Below are 23743 nucleotides of genomic sequence, written 5' to 3' on the forward strand. Positions count from 1 at the left end.
AAGGCTTGAGGAGGGACTTTCCTGGTAAAGCCACGCTGACCGGGAAGCGGCCACGTGAACCGCGCCAGTGAGTGAGGCGGTGACGGGCCCTGTGACGGGGAACAGAACCACCTGTCCCACAGCAGGAGGCACGGGGTCCCTGCAGCCTCGGGGAGCCCTTGCCTGACCACCCCCTGGCCGTCCCGCCGACCGCTCCAAACTGCCCGGGGGGGTGGTGAGCCCGCCCGCGGCCGGGGCCGGGGCCGCAGGGGCGACAGCACGGCGAGGGCCGCTCCGCGGGCACCGGGCACTGCAGCTCCCCGCTCCCCGGCAGAGCGCTCCGGCCTGAGCGGCGGTGGGAATGAGCGAGTCTGGGTGGGAAGCCAGGGTGACATGAGGGACGTACCCAGGAATTCACATATCAGGAACGCCGGGGACAAACCTGAGTGAACTCCTCACACAGATCGCGGCCAAAGCCAAGTGCCTGACTGGCGGCCAGCCTGGAACCTGCCCGCGAGGTGCGGCCGTCAGCGCCGCGGGTGTGTGTGTGTGTGTGTGTGTGTGTGTGGCCCCGGGGAGGGGTGTGCTGCTGCGGGCTCACCTCCTCCTCCTCCTCGGGGACCCTGAGCGCGCTGTCCGGGGACTTGACGGGCTTCTGGCCGCCGGGCCCGTTGGCCTCTTCTTTCCCGTGCTCCGCCTCCCACTCCTGTAGCACCTCGTCGATGTTGAAGCGGCGTCGGTAATTCACAAAAAAGTTTTTCACTTGTACCACCGACTTGTTCCCAATCACGTCTGAGATGGCCTGGAAGTCCCGGCCGTACTTCCTGATGGCTGAAGAGAGTGTGGTTTCAACAGGCAGAAACCGCCGAGGCCCCGCTGAGGCCTTCCTGAGCCGATACGGCCCTACAGGCTGCCCTGGGGCCACACCCGCGGCGGCTCACAGAGGTCAGGGCGGCCCTGCCTCAGACGCCCCGCGAACACGCCACCAGCAGTGACTATGGACACTCCCCTGACCTTAACCCCTGACACTCAGCCTGTAAAATGAGCTCCTCACACTTAGAGCTGAGCCCTGCACAGCAGCTCTAACCTGGGAGGCCAGAGGGTGTGTGTGTGGCTGACAATGACCGGAGCTGCTGCCACGTGAGCAGTGCACGGGGTGGGGGATTTCACCATCTCCCCGAAAGCTCTCAGGGACAGGGACCATACCTTGCACGGCGAGCAGCTGCTCCTCTGTGGTCCAGCGCGCGTTGAACTTCTGAACAACCTGGACACCCAAACGAGTCCCGTTAGCAGCCACCCTCCTGAGGAGCCACCACCCTCAGGCCAGGCCTCACGCACTCCCGAGGGCGGGGGCCGGGGAGCGGCTGGGGGGCGGGGCTGGCCCCCACAGGGACGGCAGGCCTACCTCGGGGAGTCGGTACGGCTCGATGCCCCCGTCCAGCTTCTCTTTGAGAGCGCTGTTGGTCTGTTTAATGCTCTGAATCTAAGAGAGAAAGGCTGTTACTTTAAATAAAGAAGCTGTGAGGTGGGGCACGGCGGGCTGGGCCGCAGGCAGGGGCCGGGGGCTTGGGCTCTGCCGCAGGCTGAAGTGGCGGGAGAGGGATGGCAGCAGGGGGGGCCCGAGGCAGAGCCAGCGCCCGGAGAGCCGGCCGGTGCGGGGCTCCCACCGGGGCTTGTGGGGAAGAGAACGGTGTGAGAGGCGGTGCTGCTAACAACTCTGATGTTTCTCCCCCCTCCGCTGAGATCAATAAAAACACCTTTTTAAAGCATTTCCTTCATTGTCCAAGCTGCCGTGAGTCAGGTTTCCTGTCATTCCCAGGCGAACGGTTCCCTGACACACAACCCAACACGGAGTCCAGCGAGCTCTGGGCGGAGCCAGAGGCCATGGGGGACCCTGCTCCCTCCGCAAGGTGGACTCCGAGCCCCTCTTCCACCCCGAGAGCCGCTCTTCCACCCCGAGAGCCGCTCTTCCACCCCGAGAGCCCTGTGAGCCCAGGGCTGCCTTCCAGTCAAAAAGCCCCGCTCCTGGCCCTGCTCTCCTCCTGCTCCCCCACCGCAGCCAGCAGCCAGCAGCGCTGGAGGAAGAGGGGGTGCAGCTGCAGGGGAGCAGGGAGTCTCCCTAGAGCAGTGTTTCCCAGAGTGTGGTGTGCGTACCCCCAGGGTTACGGGAGGAGTTTGGTGGGGGTAGGCGTTGCACCGGAGTTTGGTGGGGATAAGCACTGCACCGTGCTTAGCTGCGCCTAATTCTACATTCTCATGAGTACGAGGGGTACTCAGCATTACGAAAATTATAGAAAAGGTGCACATATGTCAAAAGTGTGGGAAACACTGGCCTAGAGGAAGGGCAGATGCGCCCCGGAGAGCGTAGCCCGACTGGGGCGAGTGCTTCCCATGCCAGCAGAGCCCCAATGTTCTGCGGCCCTCGGCACCCTGGAGGCGGGCGGCCCTCCTCGCACCCTGGAGGCGGGGCGGTCCTCCTCAGCACCCTAGAGGCGGCTCTCCTCGCACCCTGGAAGATGGGGCAGCCCTCCTCGCACCCTGGAAGATGGGGCGGCCCTCCTCGCACCCTGGAAGATGGGGTGGCCCTCCTCAGCACCCTGGAAGATGGGGCGGCCCTCCTCACACCCTGGAAGATGGGGTGGCCCTCCTCAGCACCCTGGAGGCGGGCTGCCCTCCTCGCACCCTGGAGGCGGGCAGCCCTCCTCAGCACCCTGGAGGCGGGCAGTGAGGACTGGCCTCCTCTTTGGAAAGAGGCCGGAGGCTGAGCGGTGCCCCTGAGATGAGCGGGCAACTCCGCTCCCTCCTGCACCACCAGGCGCAGCCTCGGACCCACGTTCTCATCCCCAAAGCGAGAGCTGGCCTCCTATTCGACCTTCCAACAAGTCTAAGCAGCAAACACTGACGTGAACCCTCAGGACGGGGGCGGGAAGGGGGGCAGAGAGGGGAGCTCAGAAAGGGCCACTGGAGGCTCCGCGGTGCAGTCAGCTGCGATGCTCCAGGCAAACTCAGATGCAAACCACACGCTGCTTCCCACACTCGCATAAACACAGAGAAAAGAGCCACTTTTTTTCTTTATATTGATTGGAGAGAGGAAGAAAGAGTGAGGGGCAGGCGGAAAAGGTTAATTTAAGAAACTATGTCCTTTACAAGAACATCAAGAAGGTGCCAGAAACCGAGGAACAACTCCAGCAAGGACGGGCAGCCCCACACACTGGAAACAAAACGCAGAGCACTGAAGGCTGTGGTGTGGGTGTCTCATGGTCTGATGGTGTTAATTCTCTACCCGATCGCAACCAAGACCCTAGTAGGAACATTCTCTGGAAGTTGAGAAGATGACTACGTTTAAATGGAGATACAAAGGGCCAGGAACGGCCAAGACAATTCGGAGGACCTATCTTTCCAGACCCCCGACTTCCACGCTCTCCCAGACAGCGCCTGCCGTGAAGGAGGACAGACAGACGAGCGGACAGGAAACCCGCACCGACCGCCGGGAGCGGCACGGAAATCCGAGGCCCTGCCCTGCAGCCGGGAGGGGCAGGCTTCTCCCCACACAGCCGTTTCCCCAGAGGCCGCGCAGCACGCGGGCGCGCAGAGCACACACATACACACGCGCGCACACACACACACACGGGCGGGCGGGCAGGCAGAGCACACACACACACACAGTATACACACGGGCAGGCAGAGCACATACACACACACACAGTACACACACAGGCGTGCAGAGCACACACACACACACAGGTGCGCAGAGCACACACACGGGCGGGCAGAGCACACACACACCCAAACAGGCTGAAGGCCACACGGCAAGAGGCGTGGACAGATACACACAGACAAATGCCACCAGACCACCTTACACCACAGCCTGGATCACAGACTTAAAGGTAGACATGAAACCATAACCCTTCTAGAAGAAAACAGCCATTTCCAGTAGCAATATTGTTTCTGATGCATCTCCTTGGGCAAGGGCAACAAAAGAAAAATAAACACAAGGAACCACATTAAACTAAAGCATTTTCCATAGCAAAGGAAGCCATCAACAAAATATAAAGACAGCCCACTCAATGGGAGACCATCTGCCGGTGATATATCTGATGGGTTAATATCCAAACTTTATAAAGAACTTTGGAAAATGCAACCGTCCTATGACCCAGTAATTCCTCTCCTGGGAATTTATCCAAAGAAACCCAAACACTAGTTCAGAAGAATATCTGTGTTCACTGCAGCGTCATTTTCAACAGCAAGATCTGGAGTAACCCAAGTGTCCATCAGTAGACAAGTGGCTAAAAAAGCTGTGGTACCAATAAAATAAGATAAGACAAAATATTCCGTAAGACTTAAAACAGGGGGAGGGGAGAAAAAGCTGTTGTACATTTACACGATGGAATACTGCTCTGCTGTAAAAAGAAATGTTTTTTAAAAAGAAAATGTTTTCCCTTTGTGACAGCATGGCTGGCTCCGGAGAGCACTATGCGGAGCGAAGTAAGCCAGTCAGAGGAGACAGGACCGTGTGATTTCACTCAGATGTGGAATCTAATGCGTACACGCACTGACAAGTCAGACAGACAGATTCAGGGAGAAGGCTGACAGCTGGGGGTGAATGGTTGAGGAGAGAACTCATGGACACAGACAGCAGTGATGATGGGGGTGGAAGGGATGAGCGGAGGAGACCACATGCCGGGACACCCCCTCACCTCAGGGAGGTTGGCAACAGCACTCAGAGCACCACCACGGAGACAAGATGGGAAACTGGGCGACGCAACGTGAGGAACTCCTGTGACTCAAAGGCACCACGAGGAGAGTGAGAGCCAAGCCCAAAGCAGAAAAACGGGCAACCCACGCCCCTCCTCCCGGGCCAGTTCTGTGGTCACACGGGTGGGGGCACTGCCAGCATCTGGGGGGTGGAGGCCAGAGATGCAGCTGGCACTCGAGGCACAAGATAGCGAATGCCCCCCAGAGAAGAAGTGCCCAGCCCACCCACACTCACCACTCTGAGGCTGGACACACGCACGCTCCCCCCCAGCAATGCCAACTGGACACAGTGCGAGGGCCACATAAAAGATGTTCACCGTGTTCTCTGCAATGCCCAGACGTCTACTTTGTACAACTGTTCCCGGCAGTGAGAAAGAACGAGAACCTCGGCTCTACACTACACGATGCTCTCATGTTACATGAGAACCAGACGTGCAAGAAACCACATCCTGTCCTCTATCCATCTATCTATATAAAAGCCTAACATGCAGGTGGGAACGGGAGTGCGACGGCTCACTGTGAGTGCGCTGCCCCCCAGAGGCGGTGCGGAAAGGAGGCCCGGGCCAGTAGCCGGAAGGTCCTGATAGGCCCTGATAGCCAGACAGGCCCAGGGACCCTACTTGTGTGTGACCTTTGTGCACCGAGCCTCTTGTTTTTCTCTAAAATCCAAAACATGCGTTGCCATCACTGGTGGTTTTAAAGTTAGAATAGAGGCCACGCCCTGGAGAAGGCGGGGTGAGCAAGAGGCACGAGTGGAGCGGGTGACGCTGTGCTCAGGGTGACAGTGGCCGGAGGCGACGAGAGTGGGGCTTCAGAGCCAACGGCCATCCCTTGGCTCAGAGAGAAGTTAGCTGGGCGTGCTTGCCGTATGGAAATCACCAAGCACACACACAAGCATTTATACACACACTCTTAACATCGACTTCAAGGTGAAGTTAAGAGAAAGCTAAGCCAGTACGAAGATCTTCTGCCCAATTCTTGAGGGAACGAGCCCTGGGAGATGTGGAGGAGACCATGTGCGTGAGTGAACGGCGAACCCAAGGCCTGGTCAGCCCCCGGCCGGGCGGTACCTGGCGCTTGATGGAGACCAGCTCCATGTCCAGCTGGCGCAGCACCGTGGTGGCGGCGGTGGCGTTCGCAGACACGGCCTCCACGTCTTCTTGGGAGAGAAACATCCCTTTCGGGGGTTTCCTTTTGGCGCGGTTCTTAGCTTGCGTGCTGTGCTTCTCTTTCTTGATCTGCGGGACGGACTCGGTGGGGGGCGCCTGCACAATACACAGATGTGGACTAAGTGACATAAAAATTAAAATGCCAAGTGAACAGCTGGGCTCGGCCTGAACACCTGGCAGAGGACCCCACTTCCTGCCACAGCTGCACCCCCACTCTCACTCGGAGGCTGACGGCAGCCCCTCGGCTCCCTGCACCCAGAGGGTAGGGGCTGCTTGTCTTCACCGGCCCCACGTGCACAGGGACCCTGGCCACGGACAGAAGGGAGGAAAAGAGGGAGGGAAAGCAGGGAGGGGGGGAGGTAAGGGAAGGGGGGGGAGAAAGAGGGAAAGGAAAAAGGGAAGAAAGGGAGGAGGGTGGTTGGTTCAGCACATGTATAAAGATCCACTTAAATTCTTTAAATCTTTAAACAAGTTTTAAAATACGCAAATTTCAATGTGAAATTGTGACTTTTTACACATTTTTGGGGGGAATGACTTAGCTTTTAGGGCAACTGTGCCCTAAAAATCTCCTTCCAGACCTATAAGCTGTCATTGAAATGCTATTTTTTAAGCACTTTCTCTCTGAATCCCAAACCTGCAGAAACGAAAGGCAGAGCAGCCGTGGTGTCTCCCTGCTCACCCCTTTAAGAGCAAGAAGTGCATGTGCTTTGCTGAAACACTTAAATACCTCCACGTTGTGTGACTGAGCTGAAAGCCATGCAGACTGGCCACGGCAATGAGCCCCCAGCACCGGCAGAGGCCACGGCCGCGGCAGTGATTGCCCAGCGCTGGCAGAGGCCACGGCCACGCCAGTGAGCCCCCAGGGGTAGCAGAGGCCCACGGTGCCGCCACAGGGCTAAGCTGTCCAGCAAAGACCGCCGATGGACAGCGTGTCTGCTTTCATAACACTTTAGTGTGCAAACAAACTATGATTTAAGCATTTTTCTTTTTGATTGAGAAATTGAGCTATATAAATAGGAATTACAGAAATTAATATAAAATCAACCTTTTCTCTTCCATTTAAAACGTTCCATTGAAGAACCTAATGATGCAACAAAACAAAGCTAACCAAACACCCCAAGTCCAGTCTGACTTCTCAGACCGTCTGAGCTGCAGACCCTCCAGCAGCCTTGTCCCTGGGACTCCTAGGAGTCGCTGGCAGAGTGCCATCGGTCGAGAATGACGAGTTCCCCATTTGGTGATTTAACCAGACCAAAGAAGCCTTAAAAACATGTCTAGAACACTTTGACCCACAGCCCACATCCAGAAATTAACTATAGACCTAACTGGTTTGGCTCAGTGGGTAGAGTGTCGGCCTGCGGACTCAAGGGTCCCAGGTTTGATTTCGGTCAAAGGCATGTGCCTTGGTTGCGGGCACATCCCTCGTAGGGGGTGTGCAGGAGACAGCTGATCAATGTTTCTCTCTCATCCATGTTTCTAACTCTTTTTCCCTCTCCCTCTCCGTAAAAAATCAATAAAATGTTTTTAAAAATTAACTGTAATGGAAAAAATTAGTGCACACATTCTTGGTTATGAAGCCAGCAGTCTGGCACTGTCTGGAAGAGGAAGCGTGGCAGGACTGCAGAAACCCCCGCGGATGCCTTTCCTCAAGTGACAGGTGTGGGACATACAGCTGGGCGGGAAGGAGGCTTGGCTGGGTGTCTGTAAGGAATCTCCGAAAGGTCGGGGCCTCTGGGGGCCTTGCCGAAGGCGGCAGCCCCTGCCTTGACTTTTCCAAGCAAGTCTGACCCCGCGTGTTTTGCTCGAATCTCTGTGCTTAGTCTTTAAGACCCGACCTTGGAGAAGCGTGTGCTTGGAGTGTGTGCGACCTCAAGGCTGCTTGCCCGCTGGCTGTGTCTGGTTATTTTAGTTCAAGCTGTTGTGACAATAAAGCCAAAGGAGGCGGCGAACAGGCTACTTGGCGACAGCCAAGTGGTGCCTCGTCCCCTTCACAGAAACAGGTGAGAGGAGCCTTCATCCGTCACTCCGGGCTGACGGTCAGCCCGGCACAGCTGTGTACACTAATGTATCTGACATAAAAATATGTTCAAACAGAATAAATTTGAAAGGTTATAAAATTTATATATAGATTAAGATCCCATTTATGTATTTTAAAATAAATATTTACTCAGAATTAAATATATAAGTATATACTTAAAAACACTTAAAAAATATTTATTTTTATTGACTTCAGAGAAGGGAAAGATAGAAACATCAATGATGAGAGAGAATCAGTGATCGGCTGCCTCCTGCACGCCCCCTACTGGGACCAAGCCCAAACCTGGACCTGTGCCCTTGACCGGACTCGAACCCAGGATACTTCAGTCCGCAGGCCAAGGTTCAAAACACTGAGCCAAACTGGCTAGGGCCACTTAAAAACATTTAAAAATTTTTTATTTTAGGGAGCGAGAGAAAGGCAGAGGGAGAAAGAGGGGAGAGACCCATTTACTGTTCCACTTACTTATACACCCATTGGTGAATGTTTTTATGTGCTCTAAGCAGGGATCAAATTTGGTGTATAGGGACCGGCACCCACACATTCTTACAGGGGAGCATGTTCATGGTGACTGTGTGTGTAAGTGGTGTCATTTTCCCCTTTTCAATGAGCTTGTACTTTGTCCATGAGAAGCACACGGTACTGATGCCAGGTCCGGTAGGTATGTCTAGCCTTCTGGTTTCCGCCTGAAGCAGCTTTCTCAGACCTCAGAGCCTCTGAGACAGAGAGCTCGCCGTTTACTAAAACTGCAGGCTCCTCCTTCAGAACAACTCACGTGACCCCAGTGAGCATCCCGCCACCGTGGGGCCAGCGCCGCAGCCTGAGGAGCCGGGCCTCCCTGCAGGGCCCCGGGGCCGGGCTTGCCACAGGGGGACCCAGAGCCACAGAGCCGGGCTTTCCACGGGGGGCCCACAGGTGCTTGATTCAATGCTATGAATGGACAAAATGATGCCAGACTGCAACCCCCATTTCAAAAGGCTAACATCCCAACACCCCCTATTCTCAGCGGACAGGTTACAAACATCCGTTTGCCTAACGGGGAAAATACCTCCTTTCTGCTCTCCTTATTCTGATCCAGCTCAAGGTCAATGGGGTTGTTTCCGTTGGCTTCCTCCAGTTCATCCTCACTGAAAGACAAGAAAAAGTGACTGCAAGGTTAGTTTGTATTAATGTACTTAATATACAAATAGAAGCAATACACTGATTTGATATAAAACTAGAATGTTTTCAGATTCTGAGATAAAAACCTTTTTACAATTTAAATAAAACACCAATTCCACAGTTGTTTTCGTCTAAATGATTAAAATAAACTATTAAAACGGGTTTCTAACTCCCAAACTGGCCTAGAACCCTGTTGCTTTATATAAAGTGTTTCCTCTCGGCTGAAAAGGTAAAATTTAAGGCATTTACTATTTCCTCGTAATGACCTGGTGGCGAGCTGGGACACGACCAGTCGCTACCACTGAGCAACATTCCCGAATGCAGGCCGGCTGGCAGGGAGCACACTGACCAGCACACGGACTGCGGTCAGGCCGCCCGCCGCCCTGGCCCAGGCTGAGCGCCGGCGGGCAGGGGCGGGAACCGGCGTTTTACCACGGTGCTGCCCGCTCCAGCTCAGGCTCCATGGGGGTGCGTTCAGAGAGGACGAGAGCTCGGGGGAGCATCCCTAGGAAATGAGAGAACAAGGCCCCGCAGCCTGCCGCTGGCTCACCACTGAGGGCTCGGCTTTCCAACAGCCACATCCCCCCTGCATCCAGATGACCACGCCCCCTGCACCCCGCTGCCCCCTACCCCATCCTCGGCCCAAGGAAAGAGTGTGAAGGAAAGAAAGAGCCTGGCTGAGGACGCTCTGCCTCCGTCCTGCCGTGGCTGCACGGCAGGGCCCCTGCGGGCGCCCCGTCTGCATCTGGGGGCATGACGTGCCCGCGGGAGGAGGCACCACCTGGGCGTCCCTCCTCCTCAGCACAGGGGGCCGCTTTGGTGCTAACAGTGACTCAGTGAGGAGACGGCCTCTGCCGCAGGAACAGCCTCAGTGCACTCAGCAACAAGCCGCCCTGCGCGGGAACAGCCATGCCACTGCGCAGCTCTGCCGCCCAGGACACCGGTGAGCGTCTGCCACGCTTCTCTGGCGTGAGGAGAGCTGCCACTCACCGGCACGCCCGTGTGCAGCTGAAGACCAAGCCTGGCACACGCCCGGGGCAGCGCACACGCCCCGGGGCAGCGCACACGCCCCGGCCAGCGCACACGGCTCGCAGGGGAGAGCGAGGCGGGGCCGCAGCACCGCTCCCGGCTGGCAGAGAGGCAGCACGCTCGCAGGGTGTGCTCCCCTCTCAGCCCGTCCCCCTGCTGCTCCTTTAACTGGAAATCACAATGCTCTCTGAGATGGCCCAGATTATCACTAGTTCATAAAAACGAGACATGCAAAAACTGGAAAACGTAACTTTAAAAAGCTGCCTCTAGTACCACCAACCTAACCCACAGGCCCCTGGGCTGTGTGGGCGCCTGGCCCTAAAGCGCCTTCCTTCGCAGCCGAGGGGCTGGGCTGGGATGGGGCGGGGCAGGGGCAGGGGCAGGCGAGCTGGGGCTGGAGCTAGCGAGCTGGGGCAGGGCCTGGGGCTGGGGCGGGCGAGCTGGGTCTGAACTGAAGCCTGTGTGCTCCCGCGCGGCCACGCCCCTGCGCTGTGCCCACAGAGGCCGAGGGCCTGGTGACCAGGACGCATCCTTTCACTAAACGCGCTGTAAAGCTCGTGTTTACTAAGAAACACGAAACGCTTCTCTCTCTCTCACAAAACGGTTGAAGAGGGGAGAAGGAAATTCAAACTGTACTGGCATCAGGTGGCAGGGGTCTTCAAACTACGGCCCATGGGCCACATGCGGCCCGCAGAGGAGTCTGATCCGGCCGGCCAGGTTTTTTGGGCAGTGAGCGCAGCCGAGGTGTTACAGTAGGAATTAGTAGTTCATATAGTCCGGCCCTCCAGCTCTCTGAGGGACCGTGATCTGGCCCCCACTTTAAAAAGTTTGAGGACCCCTGCACCACCCCAAACACGGGCCCCCCACCCCAAACACGAGCACACGCCAATGCATCTGCGCAAGCACATCCGGTGCTCCACGCAGAGCCCTGGCCGTGGGGCTCCGTGGACACAGCGTCGGCCCTCGGACTGAAGGGTCTGGGTTTGATTCCGGTCAAGGCCATGTACCTTGGTGGCAGGCTCCTCCCAGGCCTGGGCCTGGTCAGGGCGCATGCAGGAGGCAGCCATCACCCATGTTTCTCTCAGCCCCTCCCCCCCCTCCCCCTTCTCTAAGGTCAGTGGGAAGGCACCCTGAGTGAGGAGGAACAAAAAGCTGACTGGAAAGCGAGGCCAGGAAAGCAGACCTGCTGTCGGAGACGCCGCACAGGCCCGGCTCGGGCTCGGATCGCCGTCCTGTGCACCGGGCTGTGGGCCGGTCCCCGCCAGGCACATGCGAGTCCCCGGAGTGTGTACACAGGGACAACAGACTGGATTCCCCACCCTCTCTGTCTTTTTTTTTTTTTTTTTTTTTAATATATTTTATTGATTTTTAACAGAGAGAAAGGGAGAGAGATAGAGAGCTAGAAATGTCAATGAGAGAGAAACATCGACCAGCTGCCTCCTGCACACCCCCCACCGGGGATGCACCCGCAACCAATGTACATGCCCTCGACCAGAATCCATCCTGGGACCTTTCAGTCCGCAGACCACACTCTACCACTGAGCCAAACCGGCTTCGGCCCCACCCTCTCTGTCTTAAATCCGTTTTTAAAGCTGCCCTCGGGGGCGTGAGAGGAGAGTGGCGAGGCAAGGGCAGCCGCAGTGAGGGAGGGCAGCACGCGGTGAGCCTGGTTCCAGCAGGAAGGCCCGGGGAAACGCAGCCACCGTCTCGCCTGTGTCACCAGTCACAGCGTCTAGTGACCGAAGGCCCCACGGGAGGCGCGCCCGGCTCACCTCTCCTCCCGCTCGCGCTTCTGCTTGCGAGCGTGGCGATCCATCACGCTGGTCTTGGTCCGCGTCTTCTTCCACGAGTAGTAGAACTTCACCAGGCTGGCGATGGACTTGTCAGGAAGCTACAGGAAGGACGAGCTGGCTTAGACTCAACACTAACCTGTCAGTGGCGAAGGCTCACATACACTTATTAGGGTCACGCTCACGCACTCCAATGTCAGAAGTCACAGCCCTTCCCCAACAAGGGAAAATCATGAAGAAACTCCATCCACTTCCAAAGGACTAGGTGTGACTGAGTGGGACTCGGCCGTTCTCACACGCATGAAGCCGCCAGCGCGTCTGACAGAATCTGGGTCACTCTAAGAGTTAGTTCATGGAGCCCTCATGGCCCAGCAGCGGGGAGGGGCCCCAGCAGCAGCCTGGAGTGAGAAGCAAGCAGCCCTTCCAGGCAGACAGGCCCATGGGCACCTCCTCCTTTCCCAAGCCTTCCCTCACCTTCTGGGGCGTCTGAACAAGGGGGGGGGGGTGTCACAGCCTCAGGCTGGGAAGTGCCAGGGAGTGCCCCCTGCAGTGCAGATCCCCTGCCCTTTGTGCGCTGGGGCGGGGGGGTCTCATCCACTCACCATCTGCTGGATTCTATGGAAGGTTTTCCCATGGAAGCTGAAGGCTTGCTCGAACAGCACTTTGTCCTCCACCGTCCACTCGTCGGGGAAGGGGGTGAAGTTGGGCAGGTCAGCCAGGGACTTCTCGATGTTGTGCTTGTGCCAGAAGAGCATCCCCAGAGCCTGGAAGAGAGCACTGGTGAGACTTGAGACCAAAGGCGTGCACGCACGTGAGCATGGCCACAGGTGGCACGTGGCCGCCCCGAGGCATGGCCCTGCCCGCACGTTCTCCGTCCCAGGCACCCGGGCTCAGCAGGCACCAGCCTCACTTCTCCGGTTGGACTTGGAGGCCCCGGGCACTAAGCCTGCCCGCCCGCAGCTGGGGCTCAGGAGGCTGAGCGCCGTCCTGGAGGCCAGAGGTGGCGGGTTCAATTCCTAGGACACATACCCCGGTTGGGGGGATTGGTTGCGGGAGGCAACCAGTCCATGTTTTCCTCTCTCCCTCTCTCCCTAAAATCAACAAAAAACATCCTCGGAGAGGATAGGGAAAAAGGAGCCCCTGCAAATACGATGCTGTGGGTGCATCCGCTCAGAAAGGAAAACACGCTGGATGAGGAGCACGGAGAAACGGGAGAGGGGGCTCGGGACTTCCTGAGGAGCGTCCTCATTACACCTCTAAAGCAAGGACCTTCCCACAGGGACACTTCCACTCACCCCCCAACGATGGCTACCCTCTGGACAGCATAAACATGGGTGAGTTTCTGGGCAGCTCATCCGCTCACAAGCGGGGTTAGGACACGAGAAGCAGCCAGTCCTCTCTGGAACGACCCTCTTACGCTGCCTCTGAGCAGCTCACAGGACAGAACAACTGAAAACAAGGCCGAGGCCTCCACACTCCCATCCCGGTGTCCCAGGCACGAGGGCAGGGGTGATGCCGGCGCCTCGGGCTGCACCGAGGCCAGACCAGGAAAGACAGCCCGCGCCCGGGCTCGTTTGAGGACAGGGATCAGAATGGGTGTCACAGGCTCCGAGCCGTTTTTAAACGAAGCCTTACCCAAATCTTACACCTGGAAGTGACTCAAAACAATTAACACTGAAACACAGCAGGTCTGAGTGTGGCAGCCCGGGTCAGGAATACCACCGAAGCCACAAAGGAACAGCTCACACGGTCACGCAAGAAAGCACGTGCCCTGCAGCCCGTGCGGCCTCCACCGCCCCTCGGCCCCAGGGGCCGGACCGCTCACTGCCCCGCGGCCCCAGGGGCCGGACCACCCGCCACCACCCACCTCAAGGCTCCTCGCAAGCAGGCCCCCGGGCGGTGCGAGGGGCCAAAGCCCGGTGACGCCGCTGTGACACCACGGCCACACCACCCCCACCACACCGAGTGGCCGCTCCTAAGCCCGTTCCGAACACAGAAAGAAGCTCAAGTTACCTGCTCCATGTTGTAGCCGTGCTTCTCCTTGGCGATGGAGATGTACTCGTCCACTGAAAGACAAGACAGGCCGTGAGCGGGCAGAACCAAATGCGCTCAGTGCGGCCGCGGTGAGCAGCAGCGGGGACTGCGTGTCCGCCTCCACACGGCTCTCCCCGGGCGAGGCAGTCCAGTGGCCGCGGCTCAGGAAGCCCGTCTGTTCCCCTTGCTGCCACCAGAGCTTAGCCAAACCACCAGCTGGAACACGAACAAAGCACTCTTCACGCGCTCGCTCTCACTGCTGTGTTTAATGCAACGCTGGCCGGCAGGGCAGAACCTTTGCGGGCGGTGCCGGGTGCGAGCAAGGTGGCCTGTAAGGCCCGCCTGCAGGTTCCCAGCCTCACCTCTAAGGGAAGGGAAAGAGCCCACACCCAGCGCCACTCAGGCTGCGCAGCAGAATGCTCAGGCCCTGCAGGTGGGAGGAGTGACTGAGGAGAATCCTATCCGACACCCACTGCACAGACATGTGGCCATCCCTCTCCTTGTCCCAGGCCCAACGACGATCAGTGAACCCTGCGGAGTGGGTGCTGGGGGCTGTGGAGTGCCGGGTGGGGTGTGGGGCTCAGCGAACCCTGCGGGGTGGGTGCTGGGGGCTGTGGAGTGCCGGGGGGGGGGGGGGGGGCGGGGGTGTGTGTGCAGGGCTCAGCGAACCCTGCAGAGTGGGTGCTGGGGGCTGTGGAGTGCCGGGAGGGGTGCGGGCTCCTCTCCCAGCAGGTCAGCCCTGGGAGAAAGGCGCGGGGAGCCCGCTCTGGCTGACAGAGCGGGCCTGGCCCGGGTGGACACTGGGCACTGTCAGGTGGAGGCCGCTTCCCTCAGCGGCTCCCCGGCCTCGCTCACAATGAACCAGGGTCTGAACAAGTGATGCTGTGGGCCGGCCTGGGCTCCTCCTTGGCCAACCAGGCCCCGCGGCCACCACCGCTCCTGGCACCTGACTCCCGCCTCCCTGACTCCCCACGTCCCCACAAACGTGCCGGGAGCTGCTGGGAGGACATAATGAAAATGAAATATGAATTTTCAAAGCCTCCCTCGATCTCCTTAAGCAAAACTAGCTTGCAGCCTAAGAAAATAAAAGTCACTGCATATGCCCTGCTAAGAAAACAGAGGATGACTGGAAGCTTCCCAGGATGAGAGATGAAATGGAAGGGAGCGAGCCCGAGGCAGGGAGCCCTCAGGAAGGTGTGATCAGGGCAAAGGCCAGGTGGCTAAGGAGCTGCCAGGACATGTTCTGGGGCCTGTACCTTTGCACCCGGCGCCCTGCCCTCCCCTCCCCAGGGCGCAGGGGTCAGTAGCGGGAGCCCGGTGCAGGAAGCAGCGGACTGCCCTCCTGCACTGAGCTGACCGCAGCTTGTCGGTCAGAGTTCAGTGCTCGCTGCTTCAGAAGCAGCCTGTCACTGCATAATGCTGTCTTTTTAAAACTTGAAAATTCCTGTGGAAACCACTGAGGAAAAGAGTCCAATCTTAAATGCCGATGCCTAAGATGCAAAGCACTCCGCTAATTTAGGAAATTACACAGACTGTACGCAGGCTTTGCTTTTTTGACAAGTACTTAATGTTATGGAAAGCACAGTGATTGAGTTATGTTTTGGGAGTAACATCACTTAAGAGTGGATTCCTCAAGAAAATTTACAATACGGTCAGTAATCCTCCTATATAATGCTATATAATAAAAGGCTAATATGCAAATTGACCGATCAGTGGAATGACCAGTCGCTAAGACGCACACTGACCACCAGGGGACAGATGCTCAGTGTAGGAGCTGCCCCTGGTGGTCAGTGTGCTCCCACAGGGGGAGCGCTGCTCAGCCAGAAGCTGGGCTCATGGTTGACGAGTGCAGCGGAGGTGGTGGAAGCCTCTCTCGCCTCCTCCACTGCAGGCGGGTGGTAAGGAGCGAGGGGTCCTGGACTGCAAGAGGGCACAGGCTGGCCCCCACTCAGTGCACAAACCTCATGCACCGGGCCTCTAGTCCCATATAATCCTATATAATAAAGAGGTAATATGCAAATTAACCCTCATGCCCTCACAAGATGGCTGCCTACAACCAGTTTGGCAGGGGATGGTGGGGGTCGACCAAACGACTGAACAAGCAGGCTGCATGGGGCGACCAGGCTGGTTGGTTGTGTGAGTGTGAGTGTGTGTGTGTGTGTGTGTGTGTGTGTGGAACAGTTAGGGGCAACCAAGGGCAATAAGAGGCAATCAGGCCGGCAGCAGGGGGGAAGTAGGGGTGACCAAATGGGGAGGGGGGGGGGAAGAGCACAGTTAGGAGTGACCAGGCCGGCAGGGAGGGGGTAGTTGGGGGTGATCTGGCCAGCAGCAGGGGGCACTTAGGTGTGACCAGGCCAGCAGGGAGAGGGACAGTTAGGGGCGATCAGATTGCCTCTCACTACCGGCACGCAGAGGCAGTGAGAGGCAATCAAGCCAGGAAGGGGGGGGGGGGGGGGCAGTTAAGGGTGATCAGGCAGGCAGGTTGGTAGGTGAGCGATTAGGAGCCAGCAGTCCAGGATTGTGAGAGGGATGTCCGACTGCCGGTTAGGCCCGATCCACACACACACACACACCAAACTGCAGTCAGACATTCCCCAAGGGGTCCTGGATTGAAGAGGGTGCAGGTGGGGCTGAGAGGACCCCCCCAGGCACGAATGTTGTGCACCAGGCCTCTAGTTCGGTAATAACTATGTATGGTGCAAGGTGAGTGCTGGGAACACCAGGAGACATTTTGTCAAGTATGACTGTCTACCCACTATGCTGTACACCTGCAACTAATGCAAAACGACAGTCAATGTAAACTTTAACTAAAAAATAACATTTTTAAAAAAGAAAATTCACAAATGCCTCATCAAGAATATATTGAGCTGCCCTAACCGATTTGGCTCAGTGGATAGAGCATCGGCCTGCAGACTCAAGGGTGCCAGGTTTGATTCTGGTCAAGGGCATGCACCTTGGTTGCGGGTACATCCCCAGTAGGGGGTGTGCAAGAGGCAGCCAATCGATGATTCTCTCTCATCGATGTTTCTAATTCTCTATCCCTCTCCCTTCTTCTCTGTAAAAAAAAAATCAATAAAATAGATATTTTTTTTAAAAGAATATATTGAGCTACGCTTACTAAGTACAGAACAGTCTACTGAGTAACAGGCAAACTACAGAGGAAAACTGACTTCCTTCAGTAGCTTGGCACCAGAAGAGAATCCCAAGTACAGACACCAAATCACGTACAGATGCCGGTGCCAGGGCGCTGGAGAGATCAGTAAGTACTGAGAGTGGCGGTGGTAGTCAGGGAAGCTTCCTAAGGTTAGACAGGGACACCGGGTGATGACAGCAGCTGACATCTGATAATTCCCTGTGCCAGCCACTGCTCTGTGTTTTCTTTCTGATTCTCTCCGACACTTGCACGGACACCCTCATTCACAACGAAGATACGGATGCTCAAGAAGGCAGGTGACTCGGAAAGTGGGTGTCTGACGCGGGAGGTGGGTGTGTACCCCTGTCCATGCCTATCCTCCCTCTGGAGAAAAGGAGGGAGGGAGAAGGCCCCCCACACGGCTCCGCCTCCACGGCACAGAGCCGATCCGAGCTGCTCGGCCTGGTGCACCGCGGAATGGAAGGAGGGAACCAGAACCCCGGCTGGTGACGGCAGTGGTGACAACTGGCTGCCGTGTGCAGGGCGTCGTTTGTTTCTATACTCATGTTTAATCGGAGAGCTACATGCCCTTAGTACCGTTAGTCAGAGTCTCAAATTCAGCTGCAAACGTAAGGAAGAGCGCAGGTGAGCACTGCCAGTTTCCTATCCCCGCCCTCCCAGGAGCCCCGAGTCGGACCACCGGGGGCGGTGCATGTCCATGCAGAGCAGGAGCGGGCACCGGAGGTGGGTGAGCTTCTCAAATGGTTTATCGTGGTAACCTTGGCAGTGGCATTAGGCACTGAAAAGGAAGCATGGCACCAGTTTCTTCAAGAACATAATAAATATCGTGGTATCTCCTTTTACTATTAAAACAAAACGAGCAATCACTGTACCTCAGACTCCAAAGGAGCTTAAATCATGTAAGGAAAGCAATGATGCCACCTGGTGGGCATAACTGTCACTACAGTTACCATTTCAATGACACTCCAAGTCAGGGGGAAAAGCACAAGCCACAAGACAAGCCAGAGTAAGATACAATGAGTCAGTACTCCTGAGTCAGCAACGAACACACGTCCTCCATGAAAATGCTGTTTCTTGCTGTCGCCCCAGTTGGTTTGGGCGTAATCAGTGGATAGAGCATCAGCCTGCGGACTAAAGGGTCCCAGGTTCGGTTCCAGCAAGGGCACATGCCTGGGCTGCAGGCTCGATCCCTAGTGGGGGGCATGTAGGAGGCAGCTGATCAATGATTCTCTCTCATCACTGATGTTTCTCTCTCTCTCTCCTTCTCCCTTTCTCTTTGAAATCAATAAAAATACGTTAAAAGGAAGGAAGGAAGGAAGGAAGGAAGGAAGGAAGGAAGGAAGGAAGGAAGGAAGGAAGGAAGGAAAAGCGCCCCCACCCTCCTGCACCCAGTAAATACAACACAACCCAGCCAGTCCCGCAGACACTGGATCAGGTGGAAATGAGAACTGTGAGCGCCCGGCCACACCTCCCACATCCGCAGGCAGCTCAGCACCTGCTGCTGCTCTGCACCCCCTACCACCCTCCATCCAGGATCTGCGGCGTGACTGGTAAGCTCACCCCTCTGCACCGGTTTCCTCCTCCGTATGAGTGGAGTGTTCACGACCTTAAAGTGTCTCCCACGCTAACAGACTGCATCAGTGATCTCTTGAGTTTAACGTGAAAAAGTCAGCGAGTGACACTCTCTCCTTGCGTCTCTCACATCAAGTCAACGCACTCATGACTCAGACCCTCACAGCAACTGCAGACTCACAATCATACGGTTTGCTCTGTTTTGTTTTGTACAACATGAGCTAAGAACAGAACCATGCTCAAACGAGGTCTGCATCTCCCTTTACTGAAGGAACATTCCCCACATGAAGAGAGGCTGGGTGGGGGTGTGGGTATGTGGGGGGGGGGGGGGGGGAGACGCGGTATAAAAAAAGCCGGGCAGCATGGACTGGGCCTCAGCCACACTGAGCGCCTCCCGGGGAAGAGCCCTGACCCTGATCCGTCCTCGGCCCGTCGGGAACCAGCAGGCTGCAGCCACAGTGCTCCCCAGAACCAGAGCAAGGCCAGGGCCCCTGCCCAGTCCCCGAGGCGGCAGAGCGGAGACCTCCTTCCTAAGTACTTGGGCGCGTCACGTACAGGTGAGGGTGCAGTTCAGACACGGGATTCGCTTAACAAGAGAAACCGCAGAGGCTGGCCAGCCCTGAACGCTGCCCCGGTCTATGACCACCGCATCCACTTCCTCCAATCCCGCTCCTGGGCTCCGCCCTGCTGTGCATATCGTGTGCACAGCTGCGTGTGTGATGTGTGCACGCACATGCAGTGTTATGAGTGTGCCGTGCTGTGACAGCGAAGCACACGGAGGACACAGCGTGGTGGGTTCTCAGCACGCACTCTGAGCTCCAGGCGGGCCCGGCACTGCAGGTGGTCTGGGCCGTTTCTGGGTGCCTCAGGGGTAGTGGCGGGCAGTTTTGAGCATCAATGAGCTAAAGCAAATAGCAAAGTGTAAAGAGCATGGGTTTGATAACATTCCCCAGTAAATGTGATGAAAATCTTCTCAACAGCACCACGTGTTTTAAGGTTTAGGACTGAAAAGACTATGACAACAGCAAAGCCATAACACAAGAGAACTGTGGCTTGAGGTGGTGAATTTGTGAGTGTCAGCCTCACAAAAAAATCTCCTTTCAGCCGAAACCGGTTTGGCTCAGTGGTAGAGCGTCGGTCTGCAGACTGAAAGGTCCCAGGTTCGATTCCGGTCAAAGGCATGTGCATTGGTTGCAGGCACATCCCCAGTAGGGGGTGTGCAAGAGGCAGCTGGTCGATGTTTCTCTCTCATCGACGTTTCTAGCTTTCTATCTCTCTCCCTTCCTCTCTGTAAAAAAATCAATAAAATATATATATATTTTTTTAAATTCAGTCTTTGTCTTTAAAAAAAAAAAAAATCTTTCAGTGACCAAGAGGCTCTTTTGAAAAGCACATGTTCAAGGCCGCCTCCTGCTGAGGGGTTACCGCCGGGGAGGAGGCGGTCCGAGAAGGATCTAAACGCCCGCAAGCAGGACTTCTCAGCTTGTGCACCAAGCTCCTGCACAGGCGTTTGTCTGGTGACCCACCTCTCTGCCGGGAAGGCACTGGCCTTCCCTCCGCACGGCACCCTGCACAGCAGCACCCTGCACAGCGCGCGGCGAGGGCCTACGTGAGACTCCAGCAGCCGGGAAGGGGCCATGGCCTGCACCTGGGGACGGACCCCAGGCTCTGCCCTCCACAACCTTCACACAAGGCACTGCCCCTGTGGCCCGTTTCTCAGCTAAGCTGCGGTGGCACAGTGAGAACAGAGGAGGCATGCCTGTTGGGGGGACACCTTTTCCCTGGTAAACACTACTGTTTTCAATGCTCCAGTCTTAGGGGATGGGGCTCCTCAGCCAATAAAGAAACCTGAGCTTCCAAAGCAGGCTGCAAAGGAAGGTTTTACAACAAACTAGTGTGTTTACATTTAGCTATTCTCCACTGACTCAGTAAGCCTCTTTTTTTTTTTTTTTTTAATATATTTTATTGATTTTTTCACAGAGAGGAAGGGAGAGGGATAGAAAATTAGAAACATCGATGAGAGAGAAACATTGATCAGGAGCCTCCTGCACATCCCCCCACTGGGGATGTGCCCACAACTAAGGTACATGCCCTTGACCAGAATCGAACCCGGGACCTTTCAGTCCGCAGGCCGACGCTCTATCCACTGAGCCAAACCAGTTTTGGCAGATTCAGTGTCTTTTAGCCCTACTGTGTGTGCCCCATGCTGCTTCTATAGCCATGATGAAAACAGTCTGCTTTCTAGAGCTCGGTGCCTGGCAGAGTAATTACACAAACAGCCACTTCCAATTGCCACCGTGCGGAGAAGAGCTGAGAATGCGCTGGCCTGGAAACCCACCTGCAGAATCAGGAAGGAACTTTGTTTCTACTGGACGGACACTGAGAGTCCTGCTCACGCGCGGTACTCATCGAAGGGAAATGAAAACGTGTCCGTGGTCAAGAATGGGGATATGGTTAAACAAATCGAGCAGCTGGCAACTGGGTGCACTGCTGTGTTCTTCCATCGGGAGGGAGATACAAGCTCCCGACTGCTCTGAACTCACCAGCACGGTTAAACATGCTGGAATGTTATTCGGGATCAAAATTCAGTTTGTTCTAATCAGGAAAATTAAAGTTGGAAGCTATTCTATACAGTATGCTCCACACGTGCTAAAAGCAGAGTGCACATGAGCCTAGTGACAAGGCGTAAAAACAACACGTTAGCAGTGTTATACCCCATGGCGAGGGGAGGACCTCTAGGCTATTTTCAATAATAAAAACAAGCTCATGTGTGCATGCAACTTCTTTCCTGAACCATTTGAGAGACTCATATGTTATGGCCTTGTACTCGTCTTAAATACTCAGCATATATTTATTCAAATTACAAGCTTAGCATTTGTTTTCCAACTCTAGGTATCTATATCCTCTTAACCACGGAACAGTACATCTAACATTGAAGTAACACTGTCTGTATTCCAGTCTGGCCAACTGCACCAAAATGTGCCTTATATGCTGAAGAATTTTTAAAATATATATTTTTTAAATATACTTTAATTGATTTCAGAGAGGAAGGGAGAGGGGCAGAGAGAGAGAAACATCAATGATGAGAAAGAATCATCAACAGGCTCCCTCCTGCATGCCCCCTACTGAGCATCAAGCCCATGGAGCCAAGCTAGGACTATGCTAAAGAATTTGAAAGTGAGAACAACCAAGATGGCAGCATAGGTAGACACTTGAACTTGCTGCCTCTCACAACCACATCAGGAATCCACCTAAAAGACAGGACAGATATCATCCAGAACCACAGGAAGACTGGCTGAGTGGAAGTTCTACAGCTAGAAAGAAAGAAAAAAGCACAGTGAGACTGGTAGGAGGTGCGGAGATGCGGAGATACACAGGCGCTCAAAACAGGCTGGCAACTGGGAGTGCCGTTGTCTTTTTCAATCGGGAGGGAGATACAGCTCCCGATTGCACTGAACTCCAGTTCCAGGTGAGACTCTGGGGACCCGGCTCAACCGGGGGAAACTGGACTGTCTGGCATCGGCCGGGGCGCAGGGCAGCTTTCTCTCAGAGGTGCTCGCGGTGAGCACTGTTCCTGCCTGGGCCGCGGGGCACAGAGACCGGGATCTCTCTGGGGCAGGATGGACTGGCAGCCAGTGCTGTTTGTTCTACCCTGGTGATTCCCTGAGACCCTGCTCCACCCAATTTACAACCCCACCCAAGCTGTGCTCAGAGGCTTTTTGCATATGAATGGCCTGGCCTTTTGCAACCTAAAACCTAACAAACTGCAGCTGGGTCTTTTTAAAAGAGAATGTGCATCTTTTTAAAAAAGGCCAAGAGCCTCAGCTGGTTTGGTTCAGTGGATAGAGTGTTGGCCTGCGGACTGAAGAGTCCTGGGTTCGATTCCAGTCAAGGGCATATGCTGGGTTGTGCACTCCATCCCTAGTGTGGGGCATGCAGGAGGCAACTGGTCAATGATTCTCTTTCATCATTGATGTTTCTCTCCCTCTCCCTATTTCCCTGAAATCAATAAAAATCTATATATATTTTTAAAAAGGCCAACCTATTTTTACAAAACCACATGCCATTATCATACCTAGCAAAAGCAGCAAACTTCCCCGGCATGAGAAAACGATGTTATATCCACCAGCTCATCTAACACTCAGCCGTCTTACAGTCTCAACACTGGCGACACCACAGACACATGACCCGCATCTCACTGGGAGGAGCACAAACCAGTCCAGCCACTTTGGGAAACAACCTGGTACTCATCTTAGAGCTGAGCCCTCCTCTCAAGATGGATAGCAAGACGCAAGTCAAGGAATATTCCCAGCAGTAACAGCTGTCACAGTCAAAACGAAACAGTGTGCAGAGAAGAGAGGATACATTGTAACAAAACTTCAAGTTTAAAGGATGAAGATAAGACTCATTGATATGGTTAAAGGGCAAAGTAATCCTTGATTGTAATGAGGACTTCTTTACAGTGTGCAGATTTAGCTATGTCTTGCTAGTAAGTTTTGCACATTTTGGATAACTCTAGAGCATTTAAAAAGAGCGTAGCAGAAACCGGTTTGGCTCAGTGGATAGAGCATCAGCCTGCGGACTGAAAGGTCCCAGGTTCGATTCTGGTCAAGGGCATGTACCCTGGTTGTGGGCACATCTCCAGTAGGGGGTGTGCAAGAGGCAGCTGACTGATGTTTCTCTCTCATCAATGTTTCTAACTCTCTATCCCTCTCTCTTCCTCTCTGTAAAAAATCAATAAAATAAAATAAAAAGAGAATAATAGAAATAATTTTCACAGGCTAAAAAACAGCATTTTAATCACAAGCTTCAAGCTCTTTGATAGCCATCCTATATAACAAAAGCCTACTATGCTAAGTGTCCGGTTGTCTGGTGTCCGGTCTGGCTGTTCAACCAATCAAATCGTAATATTCTAATGACTAGAGGCATTCCCCTGCCAGCCTGAGTGATGCCTAACTGCTCCCCTGTCAGCCTATTTGCCCCTAATTGCCCTCCCCTGCAGGCCTGGTCACCCCTAACTGCTCTCCCCTGCAGGCCTGGTCACCCCTAACTGCCCTCTCCTGCA

General features: G+C 55.3%; 1 protein-coding gene across 2 annotated transcripts in view; it reads right to left on the reverse strand.

Moving 5' to 3' along the window:
* RCOR1 (REST corepressor 1) overlaps window positions 1–23743 on the reverse strand; it is a 93670-nt gene that overhangs the window by 3717 nt on the left and 66210 nt on the right. For both annotated transcript variants that reach the window (XM_084896600.1, XM_084896599.1), the window contains 8 exons: window positions 13932–13984; window positions 12521–12682; window positions 11901–12019; window positions 8987–9065; window positions 5805–5999; window positions 1385–1462; window positions 1186–1243; window positions 581–810 (listed from right to left, as the gene is read on the reverse strand). In XM_084896600.1, coding sequence (XP_084752726.1) covers window positions 581–810; window positions 1186–1243; window positions 1385–1462; window positions 5805–5999; window positions 8987–9065; window positions 11901–12019; window positions 12521–12682; window positions 13932–13984 — 974 coding nt within the window. The remainder of the gene's footprint in view (window positions 1–580; window positions 811–1185; window positions 1244–1384; window positions 1463–5804; window positions 6000–8986; window positions 9066–11900; window positions 12020–12520; window positions 12683–13931; window positions 13985–23743) is intronic.

Source organism: Pipistrellus hanaki (assembly GCF_964339955.1).
Source record: "Pipistrellus hanaki genome assembly, chromosome: 1".
NCBI classification, from domain to species: domain Eukaryota; kingdom Metazoa; phylum Chordata; class Mammalia; order Chiroptera; family Vespertilionidae; genus Pipistrellus; species Pipistrellus hanaki.